This window comes from Parasteatoda tepidariorum, chromosome X2 (assembly GCF_043381705.1).
Source record: "Parasteatoda tepidariorum isolate YZ-2023 chromosome X2, CAS_Ptep_4.0, whole genome shotgun sequence".
Lineage (NCBI taxonomy): Eukaryota > Metazoa > Arthropoda > Arachnida > Araneae > Theridiidae > Parasteatoda > Parasteatoda tepidariorum.
In genome coordinates, this window is record NC_092215.1 from 53,710,791 (window position 1) to 53,736,502 (window position 25,712).

The window sequence follows — 25,712 nt, forward strand, 5'->3', positions numbered from 1 at the left end:
ACTTGAGGTAGATTGTTGAGGTTTTTCAATTAAAAAAATAAAAACAAATAAATAAGCATAAAAACAGTGTCCACAGACGTAAAAAAAAATATATATTTTTAAATAAAAACATGAATAAATAAGCAAAAAATCATTGTCATGATTGTATCGATAGATAATACATAGAAGAAACTTGAACTACTAGCTTTCTAATACTATATTCTTTGGAAAATTACAGCCATATCCAAGAATGTCCTGGTGCATGGTTTCTTTTACCCAAATGCAACTCATTTTAATCTTCTAGGAAATCTGAGATAACTTCAGTTGTTGGGAAATCTGATTGAAAAATAGGAAAACCTGAGAGGGAGTGTTGAGGTTTTTTAATTTACAGAAAGAAAAATATAATTAAATAAGCAAAAAAACATTGCTCTGATAAGTTATCGAACAACAGATATAGAAAAGATAGATTTTGAAATAAAAAAAAAAACAGAAATAAATAAGCAAAACAAAAATTGCCCGATAGTAGTAAAAAAAATATATAGAGAAAATAGATAGCTTTCTGATACTATATCCAAAGGAAAATTACATCCATCCCCACGAATGGTCTAGTGCATGGTTTCTTTTACGCAAATTTTATCCTCTAGGAAATCCGAAATAACTTTCGTTGTTTGTAGAATCCGATTAAATTATAGGATTGCCTGAGATGGATTGTTAAGGTTTTTTTAATTAAAAATAATAATAATAAAAAAAAGTAATAAATACACAAAAAAAAAACATTACTTTGATTATAGATATTCTGATGATAAGACATCGAACAACAGATATAGAAGGAAGAAAAAGATTTTGAAAATAAATAAATAAATAAGCAACAAGAAAAATGCCCTGATGTAGTGATAGACAATATATGGGAGAGACGTAAACTGCTAATTCTGATACTATATCCTTCAGAACATTACAGTCAACCCCGAGAATGGCCTGGTGCATGGTTTCTTTTACCCAAATGCAGCTAATTTTAATCCTCTTGGAAATCCGAGATAACTTCCGTTGTTGAAAGGATCCGATTGAATCATAGGAAAACCTGAGATGGATTGTTGAGGTTTTTTTTTAATTAAAGAAAGAAAAACAAAAATAAATAAGGGAAAAACATTACCCTGATAGTGTTGCTAGAGGTCAGACATGGACAACATCCGATACGCGTAATTTTTTCCTTGCAATGACACCAAGTTACCAACTGAAAAATTATATCTTCAACCAGCTTTCTGCATCTAATATGGCATTTTGAGTGATGCATTTAAAAAAAGCTGGGTGACAAGTTGAGAAAGTGTAATTTAATCCTAAACGGAGCATATAATCCTCCTACAATGTGATCTTCAACGCTGTTTAGAAGTATTACATATTTCTAGTCACTTTATTCCCCCCTTACTAATTTGCCTTTGATTAAAGGAGTTACATTCTGGCATTTACATGAGCAAAACCGAGATTAAAATTACATTTGCGGTAATTCTGGTGATGTAAAATTAACGCCGTATCTTCGTTTTTGACACTTTAGATAATGAGTCTTGCGTAACGATTTTAGAGAATAAGGTAAGGCTGATAGTCATTTAGAAATATCTACCATCTTAGCTCTTATATTAACAGCTGAATATCTACTTTGGTAAATTTAATCTTGTCGTATGATATTATATGCCAAGACATATCAAGTTTTCATTCCCTCTTTTGACTGATTTTTTAAGAAAATTTTAACGCATTGATACCTAGATTTAATGTTGAATTTATATCTCTTCTTCAATTTTAAAAATTAGTGAAGTGATATTTGACGCGAAAAAAATAATCGACTAAATAGTTTGTCTCGCAATCATTATTTTTTTCTTTCAGAAATTTATCCTCATAAAACAAGAGTTCATTTTACAATAAGATTTTGCAAATAATATTTTGTAATTACATATTTTTCTGCTTGCAGCACTGAGAAATAAAGTATGGCCAAAACTATCAGAATAAGGTAAAAATTTGCCGAGTTTCTGGCTCAATGGGAACACCAAAATGCTCGATAATTTTTATCGAAGCACTTTGGTAATAATTTTGGTAAAATTAACAAAACAATATGGTTTTATAATAAGCTGTAAAATTTGGTAATTTTATCATGATACCTTAGAGTATGGCTGGAAAACTATTTATTCGATTAAATTTACTTTCAAGTTTTGTAATTTTTTAGTAAATGTGAGGTAATAAGAACTAGAATTTTGATAACCAGAATTTCTAGTAAACCGTTATCATACGAGCGAAAAATTACCAAATGGATGATTTAGATACAGTATATTTTAGTTTGATTACCAAAGTTTGTTTTTTGCCAGAAATATCATTACCGAGCAGCACTGTAATTTAACCAAAATTTTTTCCGGAATTTTTTAAGTCATTAATTTCCTTTATAAATAAAAATAAGAGACTTAAATTTTCTCAAAAGTTACACCGTTTTCTTGAAGTAACTTTAAAATCTAAACCTTCTTCATTGAAGTTTTTTTACCCTATCATTTAACCAACCTTTTTCAAAATCTAAATTTTTTTTCTTATGTTTCGTTTCTTTCTTTATCTTTTTCTTTAAAAAGCAAAACTAGATTAATTTTAAATAGCTATAATAAAATCATTCAAAATGAGAAATGTTCCGTATTGATTAGATCATAATATGCATTTACCAAGAAATAATTTTCATAAGATTACTATTTGTTTGATACCACATTGTTCCATTTAATTTTAAATTTTCTTAATTCGTGACTGATTATTCCTGATAATGCTCAAAATATCTCTCAAAAACTAGCATATTTACTCAGTTATTTGTACCAAAGTGTTAAAATATTTGCCTCTTCGTGATTGAATCCAAATTATTAAGTAAATATGAAAGATTGAAATAATAGAATTGAAACATTCTAGCTTTGTTCGGAGATGCAAGTTAATGGAAATTATCGAATAACCATTGATATGAATAATGAAGATTGAAAGCTGGTTAGATGTCACGCATAATTTTTCCGAACTATTGATTTCGTGATAAACATCTTCCTATATATAGGATCTTTAAACTAATTTAGGATATTCTCTTCTATTTATGAAACTGATCTGACAGTTATCTTTAACGAACCTAAATAAACTAGATTATTTGTTGACTTTGTTAGGAAATGTCACCTTTAATTTATAGGAGTTTTCGGTATGAGTACTAAATTATTATGTTTATATATACATTTCTATTAAATGAATTAACTATTTTTTTTGTGACTTGTGTTTAAAAGTATAAATAGGAACAAGTTATTTGAATTTTTGAAATCAGCTTTTCAAAATTAGTATTAGTCAAAAAAATCCATTTGGAGTTTTTTTTAGGTATTTTTCGAAGGGATAAATAAGGATTCTTTATTAAAAGTGGCTCATTAGAAAAATATTGAAAAAATCGTCGAAACGAATTTTGAGAAAGCAGTTGTGGAGTATCAGAACAAAAACCGATGATTAGCGTGGAGTGCCAGAACAAAAACCGATTCACAGTTGTTGAGTATCAGAACAAAAAAAAAATGAACAGTTGTAGCATGTCAGAACAAAATCCGATGAATAATTGTGGAGTGCCAGAACAAAAACCGATTCACAATGTGGAGTATCAGAACAAAAACCAATTGAACAGTTGTTGCGTGTCAGAACAAAAACCAATTGAACAGTTGTTGCGTGTCAGAACAAAATCCAATGAATAATTGCGGAGTGTCAGAACAAAAACTGTTGAAAAGCTGTTGAGTATCAGATTAAAAAATGTACACGAAAGTACCTATATTTTGGCGAACGGAAGTATTTTGGTAGGATTTTGTTGTTGCGGCTAAAAAGCCTGGCCGTTCCAAGATAATTTCCCAAATATCATTTTTTGTTTCGGAGTTTATTTTTATTATTGTTATATTTGAATGATCGGAACAAGACACCGATAAATCAAAATATTCCAGCTCTCTACAATTCGTTGTCCGAACGCGTGCGTATTTCTGTGGCACTACGGAAATACGAGTTTGGGCAACGTAATAGTGGCAAGTCGAAACAAAAACCGTTTTAAACCTGAAAAGTACGCACATTTTGATGACAAAATCATCTGAACACGACATAATATAATGATTATAAGCTTGTAATTTGCAGTAACTAAATGGGAAGGAATATAAAACAAAACGTCCGAGAAAGCAGAGTTAACAATGGTCAGAAAAAAAATGACGCTTTGTTTGAAAAGCTTCTAACCTCAAATGAAAAATATCGTGACTCACCGTTTTTCAAATTTACCATAATTGATTTTTAAAAATGTTTTATCGAATTTCCAAGTAAATTCTCTAAACATTGGGATCACGTTTTTAAAGATATTTAAGATGCTTCCACCATCTATATATATTTTTTTTATCAATTAAAGGTTAAGTTTATGAAAAGTAAAAAGTTTTTTAAAGTGTTTAATTCGAATCATAAAAGGAATACGAAGATCAGCATTTGAAACCCAGATTTAAAAAAATGTAGAATATTTCAATAAATTTCAAACTGAACATTTTATTACTAAAACTTTAATAGTGAAAAAATCAAAAGTATTCATGGATTTTTTTATACATTTAAGGGATCCTTAACAGTGTACTTCATGAAATAATTATTTATAAGATAAGCTAGTTAATTCAAACATCTTAGATAAATCCTCAAGCACAATTGTGAATATTGACACACTGAGATCTTTGGTGTCTTAACTATTTTTGCTTTTCTTAAAGTTTTAAGACGTAAGGGGTAACTGCATTTATAATAGAATCTTTTAAAGTCTTATCACTACTGAATAAAGGAATGTTGAATAGCTTCAGGATCACCGAAACAAGAGTTCACAATAGAATTTCTGTTTTTCACAACTTCATGTTTTAAAACATTGCGACGGAAGCTCCTCACTCCATTACTTTAATTAAAATTTTCCGGTAATCGATCTTCGTTAAAATAGACGCAAACAATTGTCACGAGCGGCAATTTTTTGCTCCTCAACCTCTTTTACACCTCACTTTGTTTGGAAAAGTAACCATCATAAATCTTCTTAACTCTTGTCAGTAGTGGTTGTAATCTAAAAGTCTTCACTACTTCAACAAGCCAGTAAAGGAATCCAGCCATGCTGATTTTTAAAATTTTTGTTACACATTAATGCTACAGCAACCGAATAGAAACTAGGAGAAAATGACGTGCAATTCCGGAGATCGAATTTTACCCCTCCGTTTTTTTTTTACTCTCCTTGCTCCCGGAAAAAGGAAAATCTTCCGCAAATCTACGCGAAAGGAGCATCTGGTATTCTTCCTTTGGCTCGCAAAAGGGAACAGAAGAAACTTCGGCGATAAAAGATTGCAGGGTTGGCTTATTTATATTCATTAAACGTTGTCTGTACTTCGGTAAGTAGGTAGGGGTCCTACCTCGTCATCCGGTACTGTAGTTTGGGTGACAGGATTTTCTTTTGTTCAATTGTCCCAAAGCCTCTTTTTGATTCCTCCTTCCCCTAGCCAATACTTTTCGATAATCTCTGGAGCAGGCGTGGTAGAGGTGTTTTAATTAATAAAACTCTCTCCTCTACAGCTCTTAGATGAGTAAATCCTTTTGCTCGAAGTATTGACTGCCTATTATTCCTTCATTGTTCAATTCCAAGGAAGAGACCCCAGAGGCATGGCTCCGTAACAATTCGTTCCTTCTAACAGAAGGAAATTAAACGTCAGATCAGGACTCTTTCAGCTGTCGCACGGAAGGATTGCAATGATAACAGAGATTTGCTACATAATAAAGAATTAATCCAAAAGCAGGCTTGGAAAACAGGTTCATATCTGGAATGAGTCACAATCTTTAGAATAGTAATTTCGTAAGAGGTTGGAATGCAAGCGATATATGGTGTCGGTTAATTAGCTGTTGCTAATTTTAAAGTTATGCGTTTATTGCAAAATCGACATAGTGACTTGTCTCTTGCGGGAAAATCTACTTCGAACTCTAATTATCTCTTTCTCGATTTCATGGGAAATTTCTTAGAATTATATATCTAGTTCCGTTCGTAAAGTAATTAGCCTTAAGATAGGGGATGGTTTGAAGATGAAGTTACTTATAATTAATTAAAACTTAATTTGTATTTGTTTCTTAATTGTAATGTTTGGATTTCGATACTGATTAAAATTCTTACGTTTGCTAATTTTAAAAGACTTTTATAACTAAGCCAGTCTTATTCTGTTGTTATAATAAATTGATCTGATACAAGTGAGAATGATATTAAATATATTAAAACCATATTTACTCCATGGGTCAAATCTTTTAATGCATAAAATTTCAATATGACTTTCGTTAGACGCAAGACATGAAAAAATTAGTTTTAATACTACCCATATGTTTTCAAAAAATTAGTGTGAAGTAATAAGGCTCCCTACATTTTTAGTTGTACATAGCATAGCGTTCCCTCTAAAATTGATGTATTTATTTAATCTCATGTTAAATCAATTACAATATTAGTCGTTTTCTAATAAAGAAATCGCACTAAAATGTAAAGAATAATTTCCTACGTATAAGAAATTAAAAAACGGAAAATTTAAGGCTTATTTTTTTCTAGGAAAATGAGGACAAAGTAGAAAATTATGAATGAATGGTACTTTAATTTGTAGTTTTTTTTCACTTTTTATTCATTAGAATAACAAATCTCAAATACGACGATGAATCTGAAATTTCTCAATTGATATTAAATCAAATTATGGAAAATTTCTTCGTAGCAAAATTAACTAATTCAAACTTCGAAATCCATAACTTGTGCGCTTTTAATTAACGTTCTATATAGACATTGGTTAATCTGTATGTTCTGAAGTTAATCGATTTTGAACCCAAATGTGACTTTTATTGGCAACAGAAACAGATAAAATCTAAATCAAAGTACACATCGCCAACCAACGACCGAAAAAATTGCTCACAAAAGCATCGAAAGGAAAAATATTCGTGGCAAATTGTTTCTATTGACATCCGGATTTTTCTCGCCATTTCTTTCCACCAGAAATTCGATCTATTTCTTTGTAGAAAGAACCACTCACGTTCTGGTAGTTTCTTCCAAAAGGTGAAAAGTCCCAGAAAACACATTCCCTGACTGTACCCTCTCATTCTATGTGTGTACCCATAACGGAAGCTATGGCGAAATGTACCAATGACGTAGATACTCTTCTCGTTCCTGAATCTCATGCTCCTGTCTTTTTCCGGTGTCCACACGGATCCGGAGAGGCAGTCAGTGCTTCAATATCCGGGAACCTGGTCGACAAATTGAGTCATTCGGTCCTCTTGCATGTCAGTTGTTATACCTTCTCGCACATTTCGGTCTTTTCTCTCTATCTATAGTCCAGATAGTGTCCGGCATCTCTCCTATTTGGTAACGCCCACTCTCCCCTCTTCCTGACAACTCTTTCCTGGGGAGAAACTTTCTTTATCCGGTCTTCAAGCTGCGATGATTTTTTTTTTATAACTCCTTTCTTTGAAATTTTTGAAAAAATGGAGGAGTATTATGCGAAAGTCAAATAAAATATATGACATATAGGAAAGTTAACGCCCTCTTCAACCTAAAAAAAGAATGCGAAACAGTTATGGCCGATATTTTATTTTCTTATTCATCGTTGAAATTGTTTTTAAAACAAATATGGGTTTTAGTAATATTTCAACCTAATCTGGCTCAAAAATATAAATGTAACCTCTAATATAACGTTATAGTATATTAAATGTGCCCTGGAGTTCTACTTTCTTCATTTCTATGTTTACCTATGTAGAAATATGTATAATAATTACCCACTCTCTAGTATAGCAATAATATTGCATTACACTATAATATATGTATAACAAACTGTAAAACTATCTAGTATCTCTGAATAGCCAGCCAGGTGAGCCACCGTGTCTGATTGCGAAGCCAATGGTTGCGGTTTCAAATCTGGCTCAGGACATGAATGTTCTCTCAGTATGTTATCCACTTTTGTGTGAATATGGCCCACCCTATGAACGAGTATCTGTGACAGTATGGCGTGAGCATGGCCAAGGGCGTGAGTATTGTTGCTCGCCTCCATGACTTTGTCATAGGGTGCCGAATGAGCAACACTTTCGACATTTTCTTAGGAGGAGAACGAAAAGTTTAGTGCATGCAGTCAACAAAAAAAAAATTAAATAAATAAATAAAAGGATCTCCGAATAACAATTACCCATTCAAGTCAGTAATTAATATTTTGGAAAAATATGTATTTCCTTTTATTTTTCAGTTTCTGAAATATAATTTATGGAAATATTACTTAGAGCTTTTTCTAAAGGTTTTGAATGATTTTTGAAAATGTTTAATTCTTTGACAAATTTGAATTCAGTAGCCAACATTTCAAAGAATAAAATTTTTAAAAATTCAAAATATTAATTAGTTACTTAATTAATAGATAATTGTCGCTCGTATATTTTTCCGTAGATTAATTATGGTGACGAGGAAAATAGGACCAGACTCCAAAACACTTAAACTATTACAATTTAAAGAAAATACCTTAAAAAGGCAACGAGAAAATATTTTTTTGCCAACACATATTATAATTTTTGTATTTCATCAGCAAACTTTTCTAAAATATTTTTGAGGAAAATGTAGAAAAATGATTTTCAAACGGAAAATTCTTAAAATAATTATTTAATCAAAAATGAAAATTTTACATTTATTTTTATTTATTTAGTGTATTAATAATATAATAATGTTAATTATAAATTTAATATTATATAATAATTTATAATAATGTTAATTATAAATTTAATATTATATAATAGTTTATAATAAAATGTTAATTGTAAATTTAATATTATATGATAGTTTATAATAATGTTAATTATAAATTTAGTTTTAAATAATTATCTTTTTTGCCATCGACAGCTTAATCTTTGCCCAGATCTCCGAAAAACATAAATCATAACTAATTATTGTACATGGCTTTTTATTTTAAAAAAGATTTTGCAAAATATTTCATTACCAAATAATCTCAAAATTTTAATAAAAATTACTAAGACTTACAGATTTTTTTTTTTTATCATATCGTTGAGGGGAAAAGGGGAAAAAAGGAATCACACATAACTCTCACGTTTTCCTTCGTTTCATCTTTCAATTTAGTATCACTTTTGTTTTTGTCTTCATGCAACTATCTAGGGAAAACTAGGGAAGTTGCGGTTTTCTTTTTCATTTCTAGAAAGAGGGGAAAATCTATAAAAATGTTAAGCATCAGGGCGAGACATACCAGAGAGAAAACAACAAAAATCTAGCATATAGTAGAGAAAAAGACAGATTCATCGGAAATATGCTGCCGAGTCAACCATCAAAGGCGATCCATTTCATTTAAGTTTGAGAATGGTGTTCTTCGTGAACTCTCAATCTTTATTTTCCCTTTTTTTCCCTTTTTCCTTACAGTTTCCAGAGCAGCCTTTGTGGTTGTCCTCTTGCTGTTATGCTGATGCATAATTGAAGGTTCTTGCGAATTTCATGAATGTTTGACGACGTGTGCTTCGAAAAAAGTATTATGAATCTTTAAAAGAGGTGGGGACTTTTCAGGGTCCAAAATACAGCTTTTTCCAACATCGCTAGGGAAGCTGTAGGGATTTTTTGGACTATTCTTTTTGCAAGACAAATGACAAGATATAAATTTTGGGAAAAGTTTTGGAAAGAAAGTTTGCAGAAAAATATTATATGTTTGGTTTAGTTTAATTGAATGTAAGCAGATTATGGTTGGCTTATTGTGCGGAACTAAAAATAATACATAGGGAAGTCAGAAATAATATTTTTTGCTCATATTTGTAACTCGTGTTCATGATAAATTTCAGTTCCGTCAATTTACAAAAATTTCTAAAATAAATAGTACTTCTTAGTTGACAGCTACAATCTACAAATAATTATAAAACATCAATTTATAATAAATTGATATTTTTATTCAACAACACGGGGAAAGTTAAGAACTTAAAAAAGGATGCTAAAAAAGCTGATTTTGATCGTAATTCATTAATTGTTTTTTTTTTTTTTTTTTTTTTTTTTTTNTAAATCTTCAAAACAATTTTTTTTTTTTTTTTTTTTTTTTAAATTGTGTATTTTTTTCATTCAATTTTTTATTGTTTCCACATTGTTGTTCACCATATTGTTTTATTCGACAACACAGCAGGAGTAAAATTTAAAGCATGGAAAAATATGCCATTCGTAAAATAATTCATAATCGTTCTTTTTCACATTTAAAAAAAATACACATAAATCGATAATGCTAGGCTAAAAAAAAAAATAATAATAATTTTTTTTCAACATTAATTTTTTAGTACGTGTAGTTTAGAAGCTGATTTAAATATTTCCCATTGAAAATATTAGTGTTCGGAGAAATAGTTTAAAGGTGTCTATCTCTGCCACATCAACTTAGCGTATATTTTTATTACTTTGAAACTAATGGTATGATATTAAATTTAAATATCTTTATTCAGCACTGAGTTATTCGTCAAGTTGTCAATTAGCAATTTATTATGCAATAGTTTGAGATTTAAAGTTATTCTTGTTTATAGCTCCTTCTTTTATTAGTGAGTTCTACTGCAGCTTCCGCATATAATTATAAATTTGAATTTCTGATTCTGTTGCGAAATACAGTGGCTAGAGCTACATTGATTTGTTACAGGTGCATTATTTTTTAGAATAAAATTCAGAGCTTAAATCTAGAATTTATTTTAAGGATTTTCAAAATTTCGAATTTGCAAGTTTAAACTATTTTATTTATTTTAAACGATACCTTTTTAATACAATTACATTTAAATTAATTTCTTCTACTATGAAAAAAATTCATTTGAACCAGTTTTTAAACGTATAGGGGACTAAAATTGTCTGAGTGCATATACCTAAGTTAAACGTTAGCTAAATATAACGTGCGTTCCGGATATAATTAAAATATTTAATTTTGATCAATTCGCACAGTAGTGGACATAGCGTTTGCAAATTTAATAAAATGAAGCATTTTTGATAATTAAAAAGTTATCAAAAATGCTTCATTTTATTAAATTTTTAAATTTACAAGTTTCTAGATATTAAATATGTTTTGGTATTCAAAATTTTCTGTTTTTCTCATCGAGAAATAACTGTTTATAACTTCGTTAAAATATTTTACGAACGAATATTTACCCATAAAAACATATACTCTCTAATTGCGTGGAAAGCATAAGTTAACTAGTGCTGACATCTATGTGCAACAGGGAAAACCACATTCAAAGAGGAAAAGCTATTTACCGGTATAGCAATTTCATTAAATTATATACAACTTTTTAAATAAACTGAATTTTGACTAAAAATATTGTTAAAATTTTATTTCGAAAAATATTCTTCAAGCATTCACTTTTAGGTGGTATATACTTGCTATTTTTATTAATCATAAAAAGTTTTGAAACTGCTTTCTATAAGTTGAATAAAAATATTGCTAAAATCTATTGTTACTTAATTTGAGTCGTTTTAAATAAACCAGCCCCACAGCACAGGTATTGATGCACTTTTAAGAATTTAATTGCTACTGCTTATAGGGCCGTAATTATAATTTTATTTGTTTCTTTTTATAAACAAATACATTTTGTAGAAAGTTCAACCTAAATTAATTTTGAGGATCTTAACTCAGTGAATTCTTTTTTCTTTTAAATGATCTTTTTATTACACAAATAATCCCTTCACCATGTCTCAGACAGACTTCTTAATAATTCAATAATCTAAAATTTAAACTTACAAAATTTTAATTCTAGATTAAAATAATAAAAATAAACCATGTTAAAATAAAATTTGTAGGAATTATAAACTCTTACAATGTCGTACAATTATTTTAATTCATTCTTTCTTACATTAATATTTCTTTTCTTATAAATTATTTTAATATTTCAAATAATTTTCAGGACGGAAAAAAAGACATTTTCCCCAAAACTCTTACCAAATATGTTATATAGTTAAATTTGTGTTTTATTACATGGTTAATTTGTGTTAGCACAATATTAACAGAATAAAAATAAAATAAAAATTTGAAAAAAGCTCAGTTGTAAGTATGAATAATAAAATAACGTAATAAACTTTTTTGGAGGTGCCATTTTTACATCAAAATTTTCCTTTGAATTTTTTTCCCGATAAATACGCTTAAAATTTGCAAAAAATGCTCTAAATAACGCTACAACTCATAGGAACACACTGTTGCTTACATGGGAAATCGAGAGACATTATCCTGAACCCATTGAAAATGGGGCTTGTCATTATATTGCCTCAAACTTACACATAACTCATACAATATAACATTAACCAAAACACATAAATTAGATTGAATTATTAACTTAATTAACGCTACTTTCTCAGGGAAAAAATTAAACGGAAATAATAATTCATTATTTTATGTGATTTTCAAGATTTACATTCAGTATTTTTATTTGCGTCATAAAACTTCACAAAAAGCAGTAACTTAACTTGTATTTAACTACATTGAATTTTCAACTTTATTGTTATTATGTAATCAATTTAAAATAATTCTTTTTCAGCAAGTGCAAATAAATGATGATTTCTGTGGAATGGATGTGAACACTCCTCTGGGAGGTAGCATGCCCATTGAGGCCACTCCTGTGCTTACGTATTCTGGACTCCTGCTAACTTCAGTAGCTGCCACTTCCACCCACGATTACACGGTAGCCTTTATGGGCACGGCCACTGGACACTTGAAAAAAGTAAGTGCTTTTGTCTTTACTTTCTTCTTCTTTTCACGTCGCCAAAAACACCACTCAAGTTAGAATTTTATTCCTTTTCCTTCTGAGATTGGCGATATGCCATCCCTTTTTATGGGACACTACCTTCATTTATTATCTACTTAATCCACATTTATGTATCCCCATTTTTTTCCCTTACTTTTTTGAATTGGATATATCCGAGGTTGTATTCTATACGTGTATCAAGGGGGAATCATGACTCAGGGCTAGCATGGTCCTTAGCTTGGGTAGTTAATTAGTTCTGTCACCTGTTCAACGAGTGTCGATGTCACCTGACTTATCAACACACTTCCATCAATTTTCTTTTCTTCTAGGCCCAGGCTCGTTCTGTAGCACCGCCTGTCTGCTGCAGATTGTGCAGAAAAGGGGGATTTTTTTTCCCTCTAAAACTCCCTTCCCTCCGTCATTTTGGCCCCTGGCATTTATTTTCCTTAGTTTTTCCCCTCTCCCGGGCTGTGATTTCTCAGTGTTGTAAATAGAAAGAAAAAGCGGTATTTTCTTTTGTTTTTTGTTCTTTTTTTTCCTTTCCAAAATCAAAAAAGGGAGAAAAGAAAAGAACTTTTAACATTGTCCATTTACCCTCTAGGTTTGTCTAGGATGTTATAGGTTGTATTGCCATTTTGAGAAAACATATATTGAATCATACAGTTATACACGCCGTTTATTAAAGAAAAGAATGAGTTATTCTCTTAAGAATGAATTTAGAAAATCAATAATGTCTGTTTATGATTCGTTTTGTAATTTTGTTTCTTCATTTTTTTAAAGAAATTTAGTTTTAAATGCAAAGTTTTATCATCGTATTAACACTCACATACATATTTTTTTATAATGGGATATAAAACTAAATTGAAAAATACTGATAAGTTTTGTTGACTTTTTTTAAAAAACTCTTATTCTATCTCTGTTTATTTTATTTTAGTTAATCAGTTATAATTTATTAATTTATGCTAATTGTTGAACAGCAAATGCAATAACTGAAATCAATATTTCTTTCATTCTTCATGCATTCCCAAAGTAACCTATTGCAGTTATTAAACTAATTTTTCATAATTGCTGTTATTTAGGTTTTATGTGGGAATATCCACATATTTAGTACTCAGTACATCGGAATAAAATAGTCTATTATGAAGTAGTTTTCTTTTTTTTCTTTTTAATATTAGCGATTTAATATTTTGTTTTAAAGTTAAAACGTTTACTATTATATAAAATAAGAGATTCGTGTATTTATTTATTTAGTATTTAAAGAAATGTAAAAATCACAGATCTTTCCCTGTATTCTATCACATAATCGACCATAAATTGCCTCTCAGCTGCTACTAAATAGTTCTCCNTTTTTTTTTTTTTTTAAGACCACAGATTAAATGTTCTCTGGAATAAGTAGATATATATATATATATAATTTTTAAAAAAAAGAAGAAAAAAAAGAAAGAAAAAAAAAAACAGAAAAAGACGAAACATTGACAGACGTGAGGCGCATGTTCGGACTCCCGAGAGCAGGAATAAAATGTCAGGAAAAGAACTTTGGAAGGAGGGTACAAATGAAAAAAAAAAAAAAAGCGGAGAAGTCCTAGAGGAATCGAAGACTAATGCGACGTCTAAGTTGGCAGCTGAATCAGCTAGCAACTTGCGGACTCTGCAACTCAGTGTCCCGAAAAGGTGCTTTAGCCGGAAGAGTTAGGGAAGACGACATTTTCCTCCACCCCCGCATTTCTTATTCCTTTTACTCCTAGTATTTGAGTGAGACGAATTTAATATACTTCCTGATTGGAGATACGGTCCTCCCTCGATGACAATTGATTTCCGTTATTCAACCCCCATGATTAGATTCAAAATCCCTTCCTAATGGTTTCGATGAATAAGACAGGAAGAAATTTTGGTCATTGCGCATTATGCGATTTTCAAATAATTTTTGATATATGCGTCTTCTTAAAATTCCAGTCAAGAAAAAGAAACTAGCCCGATTTTTTTTTTTAAGTATAAAATTTAGTTCTTGTTGTTGGAATCCACCATCAACCTTCTTCCAAATCGGGCGTTTTTGCTCAAATTCGTCCAAATTATCATAAATTTATTTCAAACTTCTCTCAAATAAACATTTTGGCATTTACCATCGCTTCACCAAAACAAGCACCCCCCCCCCCAAAAAAAAGGAATAATAACTTGTTTCAAATCATTAATATTAGTTCTATAAGTAGGGAACAGTTATATTTATTTAAGTCTGCTTCACTGATAAAACAACTTATGTTACTTGGAACTATAACTTAATATAAAGTAAAATTAATCTAAACGGCTTCGGAAATATAAAACTCATTCAAAACAACGCCAAATTGTTACAAAACCAGTTAATGTAACTACATCACTGTTCCAAAACTCCAACATTTAACCATGTGATCCTAAACTAATTTTGTATTAATATTATTTAAATAATGGTGAATCGCGTCTAATCTTACACGTCTAATAACTATCGCGTCTAATCTAACACGTCTAATAACTTTCGCTTCTAATCTAGTCTAAACACGATCATTAAACAATTATTGAAAGTTGACCATTGCATGATTATCCATGAGCACCAATAACCAACACTTTTCAATTTTACCGTAACAGTTTTGGTTCAGGTATTACTTTTATGAATCAATGATTTACAGTGTTATTGTCGCATTCATCGACTAGTAAGAATAGAGACCAAAAGCCGAAAAGTTATCGATGCTCCAGCTCCGCTACCGGATAATAAGCCAAGCTTCGGCTTCTGCAATTTTAGTATATATATTTATGCACACTTTTGAGTTTCAAATTTTAATTTGAAATTTTTATTATGATAAGAAGCATGAAAAAAAATAATAACATAATCATCATTTCACACTTATAATTTAATTCATAACTGAGTTATTTGGTCATTCTTACGAAAGGAATTGAATCTACTATTTAATATATATTTATGCACACTTTTGAGTTTCAAATTTTAACTTGAAATTTTTAGTATGAAAAGAAGCATGAAAAAAAAATAATAATAACACAATCATCATTTCACGCTTGTAATTTAATTCATAATTGAGTTGTTTGTTCATTCTTACGAAAGGAATTGAATCTAATAAATAACTCTTTAATATTTGATCTTAAATTATTATAAATGTATTTTAATGCCGAGAATAGTCTTTCTCTAGCAGCTTGGCTGATCGGCGATGCCGTAATAATAAGGCAGGTCTCTTGAAAGTCTGTAGGATACAATGAAATTGTTGGCACCCTGAAGCATGAGATAATTTAGATCTCCACTTCAAAGCAAACATAGCTCCAGCTCCGGGCCCTCGAGTATAGATATTCAATTTTTAAAATGTTTGCATGCAAATTACGCAGAAACCATTGTTATTAAAACCACGTAGATTTAATCAAGATTGTGTATAATCATTCTGCATCTTGATTTAAATTTAAGAAATGATAAGAACTTAGCATTGATTTAGTTGCAATATTTTGTTTGTAATTATATTACATTTATATTCATTAAAAGCCTTAAACTTATTTACGAAATCGCAAAATTTCTTCATGTATCCAATAGTGAAATTAAATTAAACGCTTTACAAAGACTTTATTTATAATCCAAAATATTTATTGAAGAATATTAAGATCATAACACAATTAATTAATACTGAAATGATTGATATATTAATTTATTTCTGGAACATCGATCAATTCATGATCATTAATTAAATTCTTTCCTGGCAAAAACACATTCTTAAAGCTCATATTGATAAAAATAAGCTTTAAATGGAAGAAAGCAGCTTGTAATTAAAATATTTTTGGTAAGAAAAATGTTGAAAAATAATTAAAATTCGATCGTTTTTTAATTTCTTAATATCAGTCGTGTCAAATAAATTTGCATTAATAAAATGAACATTTTTAATTATATTTTTACTGCTGCAAATCATTAAATACCTTCCAATAATTAAAAAAAAATTAATTTCTTATAAAATTCTTCAATTTATCTCATGCAGCTTCAGAAAAATTAAAAAGTTTTTAACCACGTTTTACTTTATTTCGAACATTGGAAATATTGTTCAAAAATAATTAGCATAATTATTCACTTTGTTTTCTTCTAATTGAAAAGTTCAGTCCAATAACAAAGTAATTTATTATTAATTTTTATTTTATTGCATTTTCGACAGCGAATAATATAGCTGGATGCTTCAATTAGAGCAAGAACCGACCTAGAATATAAAATCAGTGTAAAAAGTGTGAGGAAACAAGTGTTAAATCTACTGACTTTCCAAATTTCATTTGACTCGTCAACGATTTGTGATTCTGGGCTTACTTTATTATAGCTCCGATCACTTTAATTATATTAGGTCCTTTATGCGTCGTGTTTAGTACCAAATCTTACTATGGTTTTTCTAAAAGAAAAAATAAATAAAAATTACAATTTGGATTCCTTAGGTCATTAATTATATTATTTGTAGAAATTTAGTTATGTTCATTGTAAAAAAAAAATTTCTGCGTATTAAAGGATGAATGATTTGTACCTTGCAATGGCTTTTATCAATCCAAAATGTTATCAGTACCCCAAAGATGAAGATTTTTACACCAAGGTAGACATTTTACTCAGTGAATAATAGATCTGTCTAGACTTTAAATCTAAAATTAATTCGTGTTAAATCCCATTAAAAAAGATGAAGTTAATAATTATTTTCACTGAATGAATTGAATCGAGAGCAGCCTGGATTATCCATTTAATTTAAAAATGAGGAAAAAAAATACACTGTAAGCATTCAAATTTTCTTCTAAAATCTTTTCCAGCAGTTTTTTTTTCCCCAGCAAAGGCAGAAGTAAAATCAAGATTTTTAATCTGTTTTCGGTTTAATTTTTTCACTGGTTGCGTCAGTTTTTCGACATGCAAACAAATAATAATGCTAATCATATTTATTCTTTTATTTATTCATTATTATTTTTAAGGCTACGAACTTGGCTTATTAAAACGGACAAATCGACGATCTTTTCAATGTGCCAACAAGCAATACTTTTATTATATTACAGTCATCTATTTATTTATTATTATTATTAATAATAATATTTTTTATAACCGGTGTTGAACAGCCGACCAAATTCTGAGTTTATGGCTATCAATGTTTAACTCCGCAGCCTCGTAATTTTGAACCCAATCCAGAAGACAAGTGAACTCCAGGATTCCATTGGGACAAACTAGTCTTCGTGAAGGATTTTTTGATCGAAATAACACGCTTTGCTTTACATGGAGAGGAAACCCTCCCATGGTTAGTCCGTGGGAAACGGAATTATAAAGCATGATCCGTCAACCACTGAGGATATATTTTATGCCTGCTCTGTGGCCGGGAGCATAATACGTTTCTACCAGCCGTCGCAGAGATACGAACCTGTATCACCTCATTGGGAGGCAAGCTCTACAGTATTTTTAAAAATGACTAGACTTACCTTATCGTTAATGTAATATCCTTTAAAAAAATCATGTATTAACATCAAAATTTAATTTTAGTCGTCTTGCCGTTCTCTTCTTTCATAAGCAGATTTAAACTCAAATTTGTCGACCATATCAAAAATAATTTATTCATTAAAAGGAGAAAAAAAATCATTTTAATTGCTTTTTTATTGTTATTTACAACAGCCGATTTTGGAGGGGAAAAAACCTTAAGAGCCTAATCTTAACTCCAATTACGCTTATTAAAAGAACAGTAAAACTCACTCAATAAGCTTTATGTCGAAACAAAAGAGTTAATTTCTATGTTTAAAGCCTCTCCAGTTTCTCCAAAAATTGAGGTTGCTTGCGTTAATCTTAACGGCTTAAAGTTTTCCGGTCAAAACATGTCACTAATCTAACTGTCGCGCCATAATGAAGCCACCCTTATGGCTGCTTGGAAGAAATTCCTTATTTTTCAATAGCAACGTAGCTCCTTATCTAGTGGCAATCCTTCCTTTCTTGGCCCTCTTGAAGAACCAACCTCAAGTTGAGGTACTCAGAAGTACCATTTTCAAGAAAATAAGCTTCCAATGCTTTCAAGTGAGGAAGCTGTTCTGTGTAGAAAACCTTCTGACCGAGTTGTAGTTTAAGTATTTCAAGAGGACGTTAGATCTTTGCAACTTTTATCTTTTTTATAGGTACTTCTGGCATTTTATTTACTTCAAAGAAAAACCCTAATCTATTGTCTGTGTCACTTTGTACTCAAATCAATTGCTTCTCTATTCGATTACCCTTTTTATGGCCCTCTCTGTCCCAATAGCTTGCTTTTATTCTTTCATTTTTTTTTTATAAGCTTGCAGCTATTTTTTTTAATCGGCTTAATTTGGAGAATAATTTTTTTAATCAATTTTTTTTTTTAAATCCATTCACTACATACAAAGAAAGGACTGTTGTTTCTTAGAAAAAGGTGTTTATTTTTTTAAAGTATTTAATTAAACAATTTTCATTCCGTTAAATGATACAAGTCAGATACAGGTTTTACGGACCGCTGGTTAAAATTTATTATGGTACTTTTCCTCAAAACAAAAAAAAGTCTCATTCCGTTTTTTTTTAATAACCGCCGTTGAGTAGCCGACCCAATTCTGAGTTTACGAAACTATGAGTGTTCAACTCAGTATCCTTGTAATTTAGAACCCAATCTAGAAGATAAGAAAACTGTTGAATTAATAATAGGTACAAACTAGCCTTCGTGGAGGACTTTTTGATAGGACTAAACAGCATTTGCGTTACATGGAACCACAAAAGCTTTCCATGGTTAGCCCGACGGCAACCTTGATTCTTACTCACGAGCCAATTCAAAATTTACACTCTGATTTTCAAAATATCTATTTACACGCACTTTTTCAATAAAACCACCATTTTATAAGGAATATCAACCGACCCTCAATCTTTCGGAGCCCTGCCTACCCCTCTTTATAGCCTTGCAAACGATAATCATTTGCCTATTAATGCCCAGCCCAACCCCCCGAAAAAGAATGGTCTATTTATGAAAAACACCCGCATGAAAAAAGTGTCTGTATATATTTCTTTGCTACTACCAGTTTAGCATTAAAAAAAACACTGTATTTTTACTTTAGATTCAAATATAATTACTTTATTGCATTAAAGCAGATGGGATTGTCCCATATCTGCAAAATAAGTCCTCATTAAATACCTGTTTTTTTTTTCTTTATTATTATTATTTATTTATTTTTTGTGATAGGAACCGTATAATAATAGTGTTATTAAACTTTCTTTTAGCTTTATCGAAACTATATTGTCATTTAGGAATGATTTGTCTTATTATATGGTGCATTAAGAAATTAAAACTAGCAAAACGTAAAGACCAAAAACTTATGTTTTCATTAACTTAATATTTATAAATATCGATTTTTTATAGTTAAAACTGTAACAAAACAGGGAAGATTTCCGTATCGTGATCTGTGGCAGAATAATTGCCAAGTATTGGATACTTCCGGGCAGTGGCCCGCGAGAAGCTAAAAAAAAAGCATCAGAGAAAGGGACCAACTCGAAAGGTATAACTCGTAGCCACCCCCGGGCCAACATCTGTTTTTCTTTCTTTTTTTTAAATTTGCAAGTTTAAAATTAAAATCTATTTGGCACCTTGGCGATTGTAGTTGGCGCGACAGATCACGATATGGAAATATCATTGCACGGATTAATGAAATTTAAATATATTAGTTATATTTTCCTGTATACTTATCTAATTTTAAAATTACATGCTATTATTCATAATTCAATTATATTAATAGGAATTACAAAAAAAGTATTTTGTAGTTGAAACTATAAATAAACACATAAGTAGTTGTTAAAACTAAAAATAAAATTCCGCTCAGGAGTTCATCAGCCTCTGAAGCTAAGAATTCAAAAAATTCCATTACGAGCATCAATTCCACCGTTTTCATCTCACTTCTGATGACATTTCCTTCCATGAAAAATATGGTCTTCTTGCGTAGAAAGAAAGACAAGTCGTTCACACACTGAATATTTGCAGTCTATAGAACTTTCTGCCATTTTTTTTTCCTCCATAAAAAAAGAATGTCCTCTTGGCTCTGAAATGCTTCTGGATGAAAAATACTGGACAAAGAGAAAAAAAGAAAGCTGGATCTAGCAAAATCATTCTTGGAACTATTTTTTGCTTCTCCTAACTGCTTCGAAACACACGAGTTTAAAAGTCTATTTTCAAGATATGGCTTTTTTTGCACAATTTTTCTAACGGTGGGTTGTTCCTTCACTTTGAGTAGTAACGGTATCGTAATGGCTGCCTTGGCGCTAGGACTTCCTCCTCTTGGTCTTTCACATTGCATCCAGACTTTGGCATTGTGCCAAGTGCCGTCTCATCTTTTCAATGGCATCAAATGAGGGGCAGTAGTAGTGTGCCCCTGAAATCGTTTGGCAAGGGGGAAAAGCACCTGAGTGTTCTAAAGAAAACAAAATGAATCTTCTCTTCTTAGTTAGGAAGTAGAAAAGTTATTTGTTTTATGGTTTTATTGCATGACTAGGATGGGGCCCCTGATGGGATATTCGATGGTTTTTAATTTTATGTATTCTTTTGATTTTATTACTTCCTGTATCGAACTTGCCAGAAATATCTAACTGGCGGATTGGGGTTTAAAAAATGTACCCTTTTTTTCGAATGATTCAACGGATTGCATTATATATTCGATCAAGAGCGTTCTTTGCTGTATGTTCTTCTTTTAAAATATACATTGTTAGACAGTGCATTCGAATTTCGAAAAATATTTGAGGTAATTTTGACAAACTCTTTGATGATTTTTATGTTAAAACTGTTTTAAGTTGGTTGAAATAGATGAGGGGTTTAGTCGATGGCAGACAGAAATGTGCAGCCGTTTCCCTTTTACGAACATATTCCACATTAACTGGGTAAAATAGTTTTTCATCTTGGTATTTGTATTCCATATTGAATAACATGGACGAAAACGTATGAAAATAAATCTGTGACAAATCTTTTCCAGTGAAATAGGTAAGAAAGTAATTTAAGATGCATGAAATATTATCCCCAACTGTATTTTGAGTAAATATTAATCAATCGGATAAAAAACGTTAAATATCCTGGAACTTTTGGCAAACAATAAAAACCAAGTAATATTTATTAAATACAATGCTACAGTTCTATTTAAATTATTGGTAATAAAAAGAAATAGAGTACCAGTTAAACAACTTTCTCAATTTCAGTGAAAGATTTCAGATCTAATGTTAAATTTTCCATGTAAACTTTCCGTTTCGTGATAAAATTTTCTACTTTTTTTTCCTGTTAAAAAAAAGAACTAATACAATAGTTTTAATACAACTTATTTGCCGGAGTTTCTGTTTCTTAACTGAATCCCCATGTACTTAACGATTTTTTTTCACAAAACTAATTTTGAATAATTACTTTAGGGAAAATATCGCCACTAACAGCGTGCCTAAATTTGAAATAAAATCAATTAAAAACTTACAGAAAAACTAAAACATCATTTTTCTATGAAACCTAAAAAGTACTCCGCAAATTTCTTTTAATTTAAGTAAATCGTTTTAAATAAAATGAGCATTTAACAGTCCTTCCCCTCATTATATTTCAATGGATCCAGAAGAAATTGCTAGACAACCCATTTGAAAAACATTTTTTTTCTTCGAGAGATTACTTGGAAAACACGATCGCTCACGAGTTTTTGTAACCCCAAATTCCTAAAACAACATATTTTTAAAGAGCTGAATTTTAATCATGTTTGCAATGCAACCTAAAAAATATCCCTCAAGTTTGTTTTAATTTAACTAAATTTTTGAAAATAAAATGAGCACTAAACTGTTTCAATCCATCATAAAACATTTCAATAGATCCAGAAAAGATTGTTAAACAATCCATTAAAAAAAATTTCCCTTAGAAAATTATCACTTGGAATACACGATTGCTCACTTTTTGTAGTCTAAAATTCCTAAAACAAAGTCGATTCAACGTGTTTTTAAAGTGCTAAGGAGCTAAATTTTAATCATTTTTCAATGCAGCCTAAAAAATATCTCGCAAATTTGCTTCAATTAAATAAATTATTTTTACATAAAATGAGCACTAAACAATATTTCAGTAGATCCAGAAAAAATCACTAAACAATCCATTAAAATAAAAAAAAATTCCCAAGAAAATTATCACTTGGAGCACACGATCGCTCACTTTTTGTAATCTAAAATTCCTAAAACAAAGTCGGTTCAACGTGTTTTTTAAGTGCTAAGGAGCTAAATTTTACTAATTTTTCAATGCAACCTAAAAAATACCTCGCAAATTTGTTTTAATTTAACTAAACTATTCTTAAATAAAATGAGCACTAAACAATCCATTAAACAAAAAAAAATTCCGCAAGAAAATTATCACTTGGAACACACGATCGCTCACTTCTTGTAATCTAAAATTCCTAAAACAAAGTCGGTTCAACGTGTTTTTAAAGTGCTAAGGAGCTAAATTTTAATAATTTCTCAATGCAACCTAAAAAATATCTCGCATATTTTAATTTAACTAAATTATTTTTAAATAAAAGGATTATATTGCAGTAGATCCCGAAAAATCACTAGACAATCCATTTGAAAAATATTTTTTTTTCTCCAAGAAAATTATCACTTGGAACACACGATCGCTCACTTCTTGTAATCTAAAATTCCTAAAACAAAGTCGGTTCAACGTGTTTTTAAAGTGCTAAGGAGCTAAATTTTAATAATTTTTCAATGCAACCTAAAAAATATCTCGCAAATTTGTTTTAATTTAACTAAATTATTCTTAAATAAAATGAGCACTAAACAGTTTCATCCCATCATTATATTTCAGTAGATTCAGAAAAAATTACTAAACAATCCATTAAACAAAAAAAAATTCCGCAAGAAAATTATCACTGAACACACGATCGCTCACTTTTTGTATTCTGAAATTCCTAAAACAAAGTCGGTTCAACGTGCTTTTAAAGTGCTGAGGAGCTAAATTTTAATCATTTTTCAATGCAACCTAAAAAATATCTCGCATATTTTAATTTAACTAAATTATTTTTAAATAAAAGGATTATATTGCAGTAGATCCCGAAAAATCACTAGACAATCCATTTGAAAAATATTTTTTTTTCTCCAAGAAAATTATCACTTGGAACACACGATCGCTCACGAGTTTTTGCAATCTCAAATTCCTAAAACAACATCGATTCAACCTATTTTTAAAGTGCCAAATGAGATATTTCTATTGGAAATAAAAATAATAAAAAAATATATGGACTAAGATATAAAAAGAAAGACACAATGTTTTACTTCTCTTTTCTTTACAGGAAGCATTTATTTTCCGAAAAGGTTCTGTTTCCCCATTACCCCCAGGGAAAACAGTTCCCTTAAGTAGTAGGGAAAAAAAGTTATAGAGCCAGTTTCTTTTACAAGCAATTCCTTTTTGACCAAATAACGGTGACTAGAAGAGCATCCGCATTAAAGTTTTAAAAAAAAATATTGTAAATTTTTTATTTAAACATGGCAACACAAGAAACAAGAATTCGTCGTCACAAAACAATGAAAACTTTGACTAACGTGTCTCTTTCAGGAAGAACGTGAAAACGAGATAAAAATCTCTAAATAACTGCCTGCATAACAACTTGCGAGGCCTTTCAGCAAAATATCGTAAATCAAGCACCAAAAATCTACTCCACTTTAAATATTCTGTTCCAGAAGGCCTCCTACTAGTGCCAATAAAAAAGAGGGCAACTAGAGATGTGGCAACGAAACTATAAATTCACCTTTGATACACGATTCCCTTTCGCCTATAAAACAAACACTGCAAAAAGTTGTCCAACTTCCCCGTTGTTTATTTACTCTCTAGAATAAAAATGTTTTAAAAAAGAATGAAGAAAGGAGATACTTTTCTTGGTTCAGAAAACTATAACTGTCGGTTTTATCTATTTCCTTCTGTGATGCTTTCTGGGAAATTTAGGTAAATAACATCTGCTTTCAGTCTTTTCAAGGATTATAATAGTCAATATCAGAGAATTGAACCTTTTTCTTTTCTTTTGCTTTTTGTATTTCATTTCTGAAAGTGAACCTTCATAAATTAATAAAACAAAATAAAATTAAAAAATAATTCCGAGTCTTTTCAAAGATTATAATAGTCAATATCAGAGAATTATTATTTTCTTTTACTGTCTGTATTTCATTTTTGGAAGTGAACCTTCATAAATTAATAAAACAAAATAAGATTAAAAGGTCTTTTCAAGGATTATAATAGTCAATATCAGAGAATTGAACCTTTTTTTTTTCTTTTGCTATTTGTATTTCATTTCTGAAAGTGAACCTTCATAAATTAATAAAACAAAATAGGATTAAAAAATAATTCAGTTAATTGCTTGCTATTGATAGTTAACATGCATTTGAGTCATCGCATTGCCTTTCTGTCTTTTCAAGGATTATAATAGTCAATATCAGAGAATTGAACCTTTTTTTCTATTTTTTTTCCCTTTTTGTATTTCATTTCTGAAAGTGAACCTTCATAAATTATAAAACAAAATAGGATTAAAAAAATAATTCAGTTTATTGCTTGTTATTGCTAGTTTAAATACATTTGAGTCATCGCATTACCTTTCTGTATATTTTGAGGGATTTTATTTGTTAATTAGTTTTAATTTGTGATATTTTAATGCACAAAAATAAATTAAACGGAGCAATATTATAAAAAATATTTTTAATTATTGCTTGTTAATTAGAACGAAGCAAATAAAAAAAATATATAAGATTCTTATTTAGTTTGAATATAAAACAATTTATACCATTATCAAAAAACTTAAAAAAAGAAAAGAGAAAGAGAGCTTAAACTGTCAAATATTGTCAAACCATCTGCTATTGTCAGGGATTCTGAAAAAAAATCTATAAAAAATTAGTAATTTAATTGGCGTAAACAATATCTATTGAAATATTTTTAAACTACTGCAGTTTCTAATCTTGAAACCGTTATTGACAAATTCATCTTCTTAAAAATGAG

General features: G+C 29.9%; 1 protein-coding gene across 7 annotated transcripts in view; it reads left to right on the forward strand.

The window, feature by feature from the left end:
• The window catches only part of LOC107443783 (plexin-A2), a 275,694-nt gene that overhangs the window by 180,942 nt on the left and 69,040 nt on the right, over nt 1–25,712 (forward strand). For all 7 annotated transcript variants that reach the window (XM_016057758.3, XM_016057792.3, XM_016057769.3 and 4 more), the window contains one exon: nt 12,526–12,708. In XM_016057758.3, coding sequence (XP_015913244.1) covers nt 12,526–12,708 — 183 coding nt within the window. The remainder of the gene's footprint in view (nt 1–12,525; nt 12,709–25,712) is intronic.